This window comes from Eretmochelys imbricata, chromosome 6 (assembly GCF_965152235.1).
Source record: "Eretmochelys imbricata isolate rEreImb1 chromosome 6, rEreImb1.hap1, whole genome shotgun sequence".
Lineage (NCBI taxonomy): Eukaryota > Metazoa > Chordata > Testudines > Cheloniidae > Eretmochelys > Eretmochelys imbricata.
The window spans coordinates 22,586,750-22,600,262 of NC_135577.1; the positions used below are offsets into that span (position 1 = coordinate 22,586,750).

A 13,513-nucleotide genomic window follows, 5' to 3' on the forward strand; every position below is an offset into this window, starting at 1 on the left:
AAAAGTACGAGCCATTAAAGATATCATACAATTCCTTTGCCGTATGGATTCTGAGGCTTAGGGGCCACTCATGTCACATTTTCTGGCTTTTCAACAGTCATAAGTGCAGGAGGCTAACCTTTCATTTAAAAAAACTGAGATCCTCACAAAACCACTTGACAGCTGGACTGGGGACTTTCAGAAAATCCCTCATTACTGCAAAGTTCCTGATAAAATCCTGGGAGCTGGCAGCGCTGTAAATTAGTATCTTTTAAAAAGCCCTGTGGCAAGTCATTAAGCAATGAGCTTTGGACTTTGCAGGGCCAACTGTGTATGATCACATTTAGCTTGGCATGATTTCAACAACACAACGGTGAGGCCTTCATGCAACCTGAGATAGCAGGTGGCAACAGCGTGTGAATATTCATGCCTCAGCTAATGGAGACCCTTGATTCAATTTCACTGGATGGTGTAAAACACAGAATTAAATGGCAGCTGGTCAAGTACAGTTTCTCATCATTACATGTTAATTTCAATAGAGCTAGACCAGTTTACAGAACAGCTGAGGACGTGGCCCACTGCGCTCTAATCTACTATGGTTGTGGGGGGACAAATATTTAATAATGCTGAAAAAATATTTTACTTAATAAAATCCCTTTTATTTTTTATTCTAACCAGAAGTACAAAGGAGACTTGAGTCCGAGAGGAATTGGCCCTGCCAGCCCTACTCACAGGATTCCTGGTAGCTATGCTGGTGATAAATGGGGAAGTGAAATGTTAGCCGGGAACTCTCCTCACAATGCCAAAGAACGTAGGTGCATAGTACCAGGGTTCTTACCGTTCACCACAACTCAGACATGCGATATTGTTTCACAATACACAGTCCAAACAACTTGGCACTGCAGTTCTGGAACTTAGATTTAAACTGAGAAGCTTCCACCAGAGTGTTCTTTCCTTTGTTTGTATTGGGTGCTAGTGGATTTCTTCTTTATTTCCTTTTCTAAAAACTGTTCATCTGTTTGTTTCCTTAGTCACTGTGTATATGGGCCTAAATCTATGTACCTAAATCCATATTTAAGTACCTAAATATGACATAGGCAGCAGAAAAACGGGAAAGATCTTCACCCCCCACTCAGGCCTCTTTATGCCATATAAAAGGGCCAGTGCAGCACACAGGGGCTGTAAGAACTGTGGTTCTGGCCAGGGGAGGATTCCCCCAGTGCAGTCACTATGGAAGACAGCCAGGAAGCTGCTTTCCGAGACTCCCTGTGCAAAGCCTGGTCTAGGGGGCATGCCAGGGCTAGGGCCATAAGAGGCACAATGAGGCAGGGTTGCAGCACTATTAAGATTCTGGGCTATGCTCCACAGAGCAGCCCTGAGGAAGCTGCTGCAACTTACACGGCCCGCAGGGCTGCGCAAACTGCATTGTAGGCCCCACAGCAGCCCAGAATCAGGAGCAGCTTAAAAACACCTTAACCTCTCCTCCCCATGAGCTGCAAGGTGTGTGCTGCACCAATCTCACTCCCCCTGTGTTTAGCCGCCTACTAAGTGGCTATTCAGGCACCTACTACTATATGTTGCAGCAACCATGTCTTCCCCCACAATTTTTTCTTTAGTTTTTCTTTTACCTATTCTCTACTGTACAAAACCTGTAGTACTCAGCACACTCCAATGCATTGTGTGGATGGTTATTGCAAAATAAACAACCCCTTATCTTTTTTAATTGTCATATATTTATAATGTCTTCACTTTAAAAGTGTGCTAGACTTCTGGCTCCAAAAGAAATCACCCAGCTCTTTGGGTCACCAAGCACTTTTCAGTAATAGTTTCCCAACCAGCTCTGACTTTAGTAAAGATCCAGCCAGCTAAAAGTAAGGCGGTCTATAGGTATGTGTTCATTTTTCTCACACCTTACAAATCATGGTTTGGTTAATAGTGCCCCGTAGAATACACGTTTATTAAATGAAATTTAATCATGCCCCATAAAGTTTGCCATTGTGCACCATGATAGAGAAGGGTTTCTTTACCAACTGGAAATTATACAGCTTTAATAGTTATAATCATTTTGTGAACTAGAAATCCCATTGCAACAATTCATTTCACTGAGAACTGAATACACAACCATTCAATCATTACCACCATGTAAAAAAAAAAAAGAGACAGATCCCTCAGGTATTAGTTAGAGAGGTAAGACACAGGAGGAGGGATTTACCCTGTGTCCATATGTCAGTACTGTCCAGTCCTGATATGGTGGCTAGTAACTACATAACACAATGCCGTCTCTGCTATCTGTCTCCTTGCTCACAGGATCACCAACAACTATTCCAAGATTCTCCAATTAGCCCTGCAGGAGTTGCTTTAGAACTTAGGCTAGGATCTTGCATTGCAGGACTCAGGGACACAATACCTGCACCCAACCACTCACTCATCTTAGGAGCAAGTCACCCCAGGACTGATTCTCACCTAGCTTTTTGAAAACTAAAATCAGCCTAAAACTCTGCTACAGGCACTTGTGTCTGGCTGTTATTTTGCATTCCCTCCATCGGAAGAGGTATTGTGGAAATACAGCATTTAAAGCATGAAAGGAAGTTTTCAGACCTCAAAAGCTGAAAAAGGAATTTGAAAAGATGGGCGCTAGCTTTGGGGCCTGTGGGACATGAGAGAATCCTAGTTTGTTCAGCATGTTGCTACTAAGGTGATGGCACATTATATGTTTCCTTTACACTTTGTTCCTGAAGCAGGTTTCATGGTCAAAATGTCATGTCTCACCCATCCCGCAAAGCACTTAAGCACCGTCTTTAAAGTTAACCACATGATTAAGCTTCCTTGATTTCCTCTCTTGAGTGTGTTTTTTTACAGAGTTAATAGAGCTGCAGAGTCAAATTCTGCCTTTACTTACACCTTATGCAACCTCACTGATTTTCACTGGTTGTGACTTAAGACAGAATTTCATCTCCGGTCTCTAATTTGTCACCTGAAAGTGTGCTCCATTTTCCAGAACTTATCCATCATATGGATGAGGTGAACGATGAGCTGCTGAAGAAGATCACTAATAGTAAAGTTCAGCCCTCCCAGAGAAACTTTAAGGTGGAGAAGACTCAGCAAGTTGCTGTGCCCCTGATGTTTGAATCAAGCGCTGAAGAGGTCAAAGCGTGGCTGGAAGCAAATTCCTTCAGCAAAGGGTAAATCTGCACAGCTGCTATGTGAGATGCTGAACTTTTATTGAAAAGGAGGCAGCTTTTGACATTTTTATTGGATTACAGGATGTTTATATTTGTTTAATATAAAACCTGTGAGCAGGTGACATTTCTACCCTGCTCTTAACACAGTATGCACAGCAAGTACAGAGTCCAAACTACTCCTAGGGCTTTTGGTTTACTGACAAAGAGACAATCAATGTAACACAAATACCAGCCGGTGTCTTCTCTCTAGGTGTGGCTACTCCTACAGTTCCTCCCTGAGGACTGTTCAATCTCTACACCACCTCTTCAGGGGAGCACTCCCACCTCCCTTATATCCAAGATGGAGCGAGCAAGCAGGACCCAGTGGTCAGCAGAACCCAGTTAGCATCTCCCAGTAGGATCAACCCTGGATGACAGGGTTAATTCACAGAAAAACACCTTACTGCTGAGAATCCCAAAGCACTTTGCAAAAGTAGTTATTTCACAGATGGGAACACTGGGGCACCGAAAGGCTAAGGGCCAGATTTTTAGAGGTGTTTAGATGCCTAGAGATAGTGAGGCACCTGGTGAGATACTGAAAAAGTTCAGGTGCCTAACTCTGTTTAATATCAATAGGAGTTGGTAGCTTAGGCACTTCTTGAAAATCTCACTAAATCCTATCTATATCTTTAGGCACCTAAGTACCTTTAAAAATCTGGCCCTAAGTGACTTGCTCAAGACTGCAGAGAGAGTCAATATGAGAATTAGGGTTAGAACTGGATCCCATGTCTGGGCTGTAATTCCTAAACACCTCTTACCTAGAGATTATAATTAAGTATAATAACTAAATATGGGCTGCTAACTTTTCTTAATAATATTAAATATATATGGAGACAAAGCCTAATCTCATATGTTGACTGCTCATTGAGTGGACACTGCCATAAGAGGGCAAACCTTCATAGACTTCTCACTCCATTTTTCTCCTTCTTCTGACCCATTTGTATCACATGCCTTTCATTACTTGTGTTTTTCTAGGACCGTGGAACATCTTGGCATACTTACAGGGGCCCAGCTTTTCTCTCTGAATAAGGAGGAATTGAAGAAAGTGTGTAACGAAGGAGCCAGGGTATACAGTAAAATTACAGTGCAAAAATCTCTCCTGGAGGTAAGAAGTTTTCACAAAATCCTATTAGTATGGAAGCCAGTAGCACAAAATACTAGCAAGCTCTATTGAACAGGCATTTTAAGAAACACAGTTATATTAACCATGATAAGAGTCCTGCTGAACACTTGTTTTAGCATGAAAACTAATAGAAATCTTGTGAAAACTACAATTTAGAAATTGGGCCAGATCCTCAGCTGGTGCAAATCAACCTAGTTTAATGGAAAGATCTGGCCTATTAACTTATTCCCTATCTCCTTGAAAGCAGTTCCACCTTGACAGCATTCTATATAGCTTATTTAGGTTAAGCTGTAAGCAGTTTTGAAGTTCAAACTCTTTATGTTTTGTTGCCATTCCAGAAATGTGGAGGGGATTCAGAGCTCCAAGAAATTATGAAACGTCGCCATGAGAGGAGTGATTCTGCTCTTTAAAATTCTATCTGCTTTTTTCAACTATTTATCATAGTAGTGCAGAAAAAGGGAATAACAGCACCGATCCCCGATCAAAATGAAAGAGACTACAGAGACCATCACCTACCAGTGTAACTGCCATCAAACTGACAATTGCTGGAACACTGTTGATAAGGAGGATACTCATTCACCAATATGCTATCATGCTGAGAGAGAAGTTTTAGTATTGCATGAAATATTATTTTTATATCTATATATTTTATACAGAAATTTTATGTTTATGCAGTCCAGAGCATGAGCAGGATCTGAATTCATGGGATTCTAAATGTATGAGGCAAGGCTGGATTCAAGTTAAACCACACCCAGAACCTTATAATATACTGCTATATGGCTCTCCATTGATCTGATAAAGCTCTAAAAAGAAGGCTAGAAATAATTCTCCCAACAAAGGACTGCACGAATTGCTTAGAGTTTCTGTACCATAAACACTAGAGTTTTCCCCCCCCTTGTTTCCTTCTTGTCTGTGACAGAGACACTAAGCAACAGTATCCTGGGTTTCCCTGTTCATGAAGGCCCAGCAGCAGTTAAGTTTCCTCTTTCTGTTCTACCCCTGGGCTCCTCCCAAGCCTTAAACATTTTAAAACAAGGGCTGGGCCTGTCTGTGCCTGAAGATGAAATTACAATAGTGTGTGAAGATGAAATTACAATAGTGTGTGTTTCAGAGTAACAGCCATGTTAGTCTGTATTCGCAAAAAGAAAAGGAGGACTTGTGGCACCTTAGAGACTAATCAATTTATTTGAGCATAAGCTTTCGTGAGCTACAGCTCACTTCATCGGATGCATACTGTGGAAAGTACAGAAGATCTTTTTATACACACAAACCATGAAAAAAATGGGTGTTTACCACTACAAAAGCTATTACCAACAGGAGAGTGGGTTTGTGGGGGGGGGATGGGGAGAAAACCTGGATTTGTGCTGGAAATGGCCCAACTTGATTATCATACACATTGTAAGGAGAGTGATCACTTTAGATAAGCTATTACCAGCAGGAGAGTGGGGTGGGGGGAGAGAAAACCTTTTGTAGTGGGTAAACACCCATTTTTTTTCATGGTTTGTGTGTATAAAAAGATCTTCTGTATTTTCCACAGTATGCATCCGATGAAGTGAGCAATAGCTCACGAAAGCTTATGCTCAAATAAATTGGTTAGTCTCTAAGGTGCCACAAGTACTCCTTTTCTTTTTACAATAGTGTGTGTAACAGATTTTAGGGTTGGAGCACCCTGTTTAAATATATATACAATGCTACTGCTTTCTTTGAGGGGCAGGGAGTGTTTTAATTAACCAATAAAGAGCAGTGAGTAATATCCTGAAATTATTTGAATTTGCCAATTGGGAAGCAATGTCCAACTATAGTCACCCACACAATGGCTACCAGTGGATGGGGCCTAATGCGACTATGCAGCAGTTTGACTTGGCATTGATCCCGACTGGCAAACCACAGTATTGTCAAACCCAAGACTTCAACAATCAGAAGATAAACCCATAAAACTTACTCCCAATCTGAAACACACAAACACACACGTAACCATTCCCTATGCATGTAGCCTTAGGCCCTGCTTTAATAATATAACAGTGTTGCAGCAGTTAGCAATCTGAGACAAATAGTGAACATACAGGAAATTAAATGGAAATTGGGATGGCCATTTCACACACAATTAAAAAAAATCTTTGAAAAAAAGTCTGAAAAATTACTTACTGTAATTTAGCAAATACATTTATCAGTACTTTACTTCCTGTTTTTTCTAATGTTGTTAAATATCTAGATAGCACTGACAGGGTTCAAGATTATGTATATATAAATGATGAAGACAAGGTCCCTGCCCAAAGTAACATAGAATCAAGTAATTGTGAAGTGATAATTTATTAACATATTTTTAAAATCAAAACAAGTATAAAATATATTTCCTGGATTTTAGCATGCACAGTGAAATTGGCACGTTTCCAGTGATTCCAGTGCCAACAGAACAGATACACCTTTTCTTGACTTCTTCCACCAACCTTACAGAGTGCAAAGGACAAATAAATTTACAGGTACTGCTCATTGTCTGAGATGGTAGTAATAAAACTGGAGTAACTTTAATCTGTTCTCTCCTTTATCCATGTTCACTTTGGTTAATGTCAATGGAAATTCTGGCCCTGATCTTGCAAAGACTTACTTGTGTTTACTTTACACGGAGTTTACACACATTGACTTCAGTGGGAGTACTCACTGTGCACTAAGTTAAGCACACGCATAAGCCTTTGGAGGAAGGGGGCCCAGGCTTGTATATTTAATCAAATACAGCATGATTCATCATACTGAACTGTATGCACCTGTAAATGGAGGAATAGGTGTGGGAGTTGGTTTCTATATTAAAAAATACCGATGCATTATTTGTTTTTTCTAAAACGTTTCTGAATGGATGATTTTTTAAAAATAAAGCCTTAGACAAGGCCATCATTAGCACCAGTGGAGCTAAAATGATGACTGAGCAACAGTTAGAGAAAATCATCAATGCAGACAAGGCACTAGATTGTGAGGATAATATTCTTTCCCACATCAGCACTTACTTACCAGGGTAGCTGGAATTTGAAAAGGGCACTGGTTTGGCTCAGGGAGGAATGAAGGAGATCAATCTTCTGGAGAACCATCAGCTTTTGATTGGGGTAGAGTGAAATCAAGCATTAATACTGGAAAATGATAACAGTGGTATAAAGATGGCGGGTTAAATGAATTCTAAAAAAACAAAAATAAACCAAAAGGTGAGCTAAGAAGCATAACACACCGTTTTTGTCTTTATGTATAAAGGAAACAAAATCGCCCACGATTACAACTATTTGGATTTATATTAGCCATTCCTTCAACAGTTCTGTAAAGAATTGTTGCCAAAGCTGAGAGCATCTATTAAAATATACGCTTTACTAAACCACATCATAGGTTTAGTATCCATATGAATGAGCTATGCATCTGATATATTTGTACTGTCTGCAGATAAAACTATAATGTACATGAATGTAATTCAACTAAGGATAATGATATAACCATGCACTGTTTAAGATTTATTAAAATAGTTAAATTATAACACTTTCTTGCTCTTAATTGGATATGAGCGAAAACAAGAGAATTTGGGAGCAGATGGCTGGTTTTTCAAATGTTTTGTTGCAGCGGGCCTGTCAATGTACAGCAACAGTAGAGCTTTGGGGAGCCTATTTCTTCTTGTTTGTCAGCAAGTAATGTTCAAAAGTGAGACCACTTCAGCATAATGATCATTCAAAATTAAAAATGGTGCAAAACCTAGTTCTGAAAGAGCCCAAACTCTGGGAAAATTAGGCTCTGGATCCAAACTTCGCATTCTTTGATACTTTGAGGGAGGAACCTCTTTCACCTCTGGAAGAGGCAATTTGGAGAGTATAGCTGTATTTGTAAGTGCAGAGCTTCAAATGTACTGCATTTCATACAAGCAGGCTGACACTAATGATGCCCAAACCTAGAGGAGCATGGCAGCCAATGGAGGTATCCCTGTACTGAACCTGCAGATTCTGACAAAGAGGTTCTGGTCAATTAGGAGTATAAGTTTCCTACCAATAATCATGAAATTTGAGAATCCCAAAACACTAACGTTTCTTTCACTAATGTTTTCTGTCTTGGGCAAGGAGTGGGAGGTTTATGCAGCAGAGTATTCTGACACATCAAGCAGATTATGGGAAATCACTGTCACAGATGAGGCATTACAAGATAAAATCAAGGGAAAGGTATGATCAAAGTATCTAAGATAAGCTCCATAGCTGCGTCCGATGAAGTGAGCTGTAGCTCACGAAAGCTTATGCTCAAATAAATTTGTTAGTCTCTAAGGTGCCACAAGTACTCCTTTTCTTTTTGCAAATACAGACTAATATGGCTGCTACTCTGAAACCTCCATAGCTAAGGCTATGTTTTAGTCACGGGTATTTTGAGTAAAAGTCATGGACAGGTCACAGGCAGTAAACAAAAATTCACGGCCCATGACCAGTCCATGACTTGTACTATATACCCCTAACTAAAACTTGAATGCTCGGGGGCAGCCTGGGGGCACCACAGGTGCTCGGGGGGGGCGGCCTGGGACCCCCCCTGGTGCTAGGGAGGGCAGCGCACAGCCCAGGACCCCTGCTGCTGCTGGGGAGGGAGGGGTTTGGCAGGCTTCCTACCCAGCTCTGGATGGCTCCCCAGAAGCGGCGACATGTGCCTAGGCTCCTAGGTGGAGGCATGGCCAGGGGGCTCCGCACGCTGTCCCTGCAACTCCCATTGGCTGGGAACAGCAGCCAATGGGAACTGCTGGGCAGCACCTGCAGGCAGAGGCAGCGCACAGAGCCACCTGGCCACGCCTCTGCCTAGGTGCCAAAGGACATGTTGGCACTTCTGGGGCAACCCCCCCCCGAGATAAGCGCTGCTTGGAGCCCTCACCTGTGCCCCAACCCCCTGCCCCAGCCCTGAGGCCCCCCCCAACTCCTGCTGCTGCTTGGGGGGGGGAGGGGCGCAATGGCCTGAGACTGCCCCAGCAGCAGCTAGTGTGGCTGGCCCAGGGGCTGCCCGAACTGCTCAGGCATCCCTGGGCCAGCCGCTGCAGAAGTCACGGAATCCATTACCTCCATGACATGTTTTGCCTGTTCAAAGGCCAGTCGACAGGCTGTGGAACATTCCCAACACCTTTTTATTCAACTATTCAAGCAACACAGCACCGTGAACAGGTCCTTTAATCATCTAACAGAGAGTAGCAACATGTCTAAAAACGGGAGAATTTTGTTAAAATTAGTGGGCATACTGGCAGCTATTCTTAGCGTCTCTTTGTTTGGAGGGATGCAAAACCCCCAGAGTGGTCCAGTGCACAGTACCAAGGGATCCACAAGCAGGGCAAATACATCCCTGCCTACAGTTGTGAAGGGGGAAAATGGGTATGTTGAATGTCTTGGGCCAGCAGGTACAGCCTGAATCTCGCTTCATAGGTACTAAACAAATAAATGCAGCCCACATACATCGTACACCTATCTTTTTGTTCAATATGCAGCCTGCTCCAGCATGAGGGGGGAAAAAAAAAGCAACTACATCTGCATTGTGGCAATGCTCCAAACTCACAGAGCCAGACAGAAAGGGCCAGCTGTAAACGGGGCAGACGCCTTAAACAGGCCTTCCCTACAATCTGCCTCCTTTCACCATGCCAGTTCACTCAGTACCTGAAGTTACCAGACACACAGGTAAAGTTGGCTTGGGCAGTTGAGTGCACCTGTTATTAACAGCATAAAGAAAAGCAGTACTTGTGGCACCTTAGAGACTAACCAATTTATCTGAGCATAAGCTTTCGTGAGCTACAGCTCATTTCATCGGATGCATAAAGTGGAAAATGCAGTGAGGATGTTTTACACACACAGACCATGAAAAAATGAGTGTTTATCACTTCAAAAGGTTTTCTCTGAGTGTCTCTGGATTAAGTTTAGAAGTGTGTGCAACAAGAGTGATGTAGTGGTGGGAGTCTGCTATAGACCACCGGACCAGGGGGATGAGGTAGATGAGGCTTTCTTCCGGCAGCTCACGGAAGCTACTAGATCGCATGCCCTGATTCTCATGGGTGACTTTAATTTTCCTGATATCTGCTGGGAGAGTAATACTGTGGTGCATAGACAATCCAGGAAGTTTTTGGAAAGCATAGGGGACAATTTCCTGGCGCAAGTGCTAGAGGAGCCAACTGGGGGGGGGCTTTTCTTGACCTGCTGCTCACAAACCGGGTAGAATTAGTGGGGGAAGCAAAAGTGGATGGGAATCTGGGAGGCAGTGACCATGAGTTGGTTGAGTTCAGGATCCTGACGCAGGGAAGAAAGGTAAGCAGCAGGATACGGACCCTGGACTTCAGGAAAGCAGACTTCGACTCCCTCAGGGAACGGATGGCCAGGATCCCCTGGGGGACTAACTTGAAGGGGAAAGGAGTCCAGGAGAGCTGGCTGTATTTCAAGGAATCCCTGTTGAGGTTACAGGGACAAACCATCCCAATGAGTCAAAAGAATAGTAAATATGGCAGGCGACCAGCTTGGCTTAATGGTGAAATCCTAGCGGATCTTAAACATAAAAAAGAAGCTTACAAGAAGTGGAAGGTTGGACATATGACCAGGGAAGAGTATAAAAATATTGCTCGGGCATGTAGGAATGAAATCAGGAGGGCCAAATCGCACCTGGAGCTGCAGCTAGCGAGAGATGTCAAGAGTAACAAGAAGGGTTTTTTCAGGTATGTTGGCAACAAGAAGAAAGCCAAGGAAAGTGTGGGCCCCTTAGTGAATGAGGGAGGCAACCTAGTGACAGAGGATGTGGAAAAAGCTAATGTACTCAATGCTTTTTTTGCCTCTGTTTTCACTGACAAGGTCAGCTCCCAGACTGCTGCGCTGGGCATCACAAAATGGGGAAGAGATGGCCAGCCCTCTGTGGAGATAGAGGTGGTTAGGGACTATTTAGAAAAGCTGGACGTGCACAAGTCCATGGGGCCGGACGAGTTGCATCCGAGAGTGCTGAAGGAATTGGCGGCTGTGATTGCAGAGCCATTGGCCATTATCTTTGAAAATTCGTGGCGAACCGGGGAAGTCCCGGATGACTGGAAAAAGGCTAATGTAGTGCCAATCTTTAAAAAAGGGAAGGAGGAGGATCCTGGGAACTACAGGCCAGTCAGCCTCACCTCAGTCCCTGGAAAAATCATGGAGCAGGTCCTCAAAGAATCAATCCTGATGCACTTGCATGAGAGGAAAGTGATCAGGAACAGCCAGCATGGATTCACCAAGGGAAGGTCATGCCTGACTAATCTAATCGCCTTTTATCATGAGATTACTGGTTCTGTGGATGAAGGGAAAGCAGTGGATGTATTGTTTCTTGACTTTAGCAAAGCTTTTGACACGGTCTCCCACAGTATTCTTGTTAGCAAGTTAAGGAAGTATGGGCTGGATGAATGCACGATAAGGTGGGTAGAAAGCTGGCTAGATTGTCGGGCTCAACGGGTAGTGATCAATGGCTCCATGTCTAGTTGGCAGCTGGTATCAAGTGGAGTGCCCCAAGGGTCGGTCCTGGGGCCGGTTTTGTTCAATATCTTCATAAATGATCTGGAGGATGGTGTGGATTGCACTCTCAGCAAATTTGCGGATGATACTAAACTGGGAGGAGTGGTAGATACGCTGGAGGGGAGGGATAGGATACAGAAGGACCTAGACAAATTGGAGGATTGGGCCAAAAGAAATCTGATGAGGTTCAATAAGGATAAGTGCAGGGTCCTGCACTTAGGATGGAAGAATCCAATGCACCGCTACAGACTAGGGACCGAATGGCTAGGCAGCAGTTCTGTGGAAAAGGACCTAGGGGTGACAGTGGACGAGAAGCTGGATATGAGTCAGCAGTGTGCCCTTGTTGCCAAGAAGGCCAATGGCATTTTGGGATGTATAAGTAGGGGCATAGCGAGCAGATCGAGGGACGTGATCGTTCCCCTCTATTCGACATTGGTGAGGCCTCATCTGGAGTACTGTGTCCAGTTTTGGGCCCCACACTACAAGAAGGATGTGGATAAATTGGAGAGAGTCCAGCGAAGGGCAACAAAAATGATTAGGGGTCTAGAACACATGACTTATGAGGAGAGGCTGAGGGAGCTGGGATTGTTTAGCCTGCAGAAGAGAAGAATGAGGGGGGATTTGATAGCTGCTTTCAACTACCTGAAAGGGGGTTCCAAAGAGGATGGCTCTAGACTGTTCTCAATGGTAGCAGATGACAGAACGAGGAGTAATGGTCTCAAGTTGCAGTGGGGGAGGTTTAGATTGGATATTAGGAAAAACTTTTTCACTAAGAGGGTGGTGAAACACTGGAATGCGTTACCTAGGGAGGTGGTAGAATCTCCTTCCTTAGAGGTTTTTAAGGTCAGGCTTGACAAAGCCCTGGCTGGGATGATTTAACTGGGAATTGGTCCTGCTTCGAGCAGGGGGTTGGACTAGATGACCTTCAGGGGTCCCTTCCAACCCTGATATTCTATGATTCTCTCCCCCCACCCCACTCTCCTGCTGGTAATAGATTATCTAAAGTGATCACTCTCCTTACAACGTGTATGATAATCAAGGTGGGCCATTTCCAGCACAAATCCAGGATTTAACAAGAACATCTGAGGAACAGTGGGGGTGAGGGAGTAGGAAAAAACAAGGGGAAATAGGTTACCTTGCATAATGACTTAGCCACTCCCAGTCTCTATTCAAGCCTAAGTTAATAACATTCAAAAACCGGTCGGAGAACACTTCAATCTCTCTGGTCACGCGATTACAGACATGAAAGTTGCGATATTACAACAGAAAAACTTCAAAACCAGACTCCATCGAGAGACTGCTGAATTGGAATTCATTTGCAAATTGGATACAATTAACTTAGGCTTGAATAGAGACTGGGAGTGGCTAAGTCATTATGCAAGGTAACCTATTTCCCCTTGTTTTTTCCTACCCCCTCACCCGCACTGTTCCTCAGATGTTCTTGTTAAACCCTGGATTTGTGCTGGAAATGGCCCACCTTGATTATCATACACATTGTAAGGAGAGTGATCACTTTAGATTAGCTATTACCAGCAGGAGAGTGGGGTGGGGGGAGAGAAAACCTTTTGTAGTGGTAAACACCCATTTTTTTCATGGTTTGCGTGTATAAAAAGATCTTCTGTACTTTCCACAGTATGCATCCGATGAAGTGAGCTGTAGCTCTCGAAAGCTTACGCTCAAATAAATTGGTTAGT

General features: G+C 43.4%; 1 protein-coding gene across 1 annotated transcript in view; it reads left to right on the forward strand.

The window, feature by feature from the left end:
* Nucleotides 1–5,487, forward strand: part of EPS8L2 (EPS8 signaling adaptor L2) — a 108,656-nt gene extending 103,169 nt beyond the window's left edge. The window contains exons 18-21 of the mRNA XM_077819875.1: nucleotides 658–790; nucleotides 2,978–3,161; nucleotides 4,176–4,305; nucleotides 4,662–5,487. Of these exons, the coding sequence (XP_077676001.1) occupies nucleotides 658–790; nucleotides 2,978–3,161; nucleotides 4,176–4,305; nucleotides 4,662–4,733 (519 nt within the window). The 3' untranslated portion in view covers nucleotides 4,734–5,487. The remainder of the gene's footprint in view (nucleotides 1–657; nucleotides 791–2,977; nucleotides 3,162–4,175; nucleotides 4,306–4,661) is intronic.
* The last annotated feature ends 8,026 nt before the right edge of the window (nucleotides 5,488–13,513 follow it).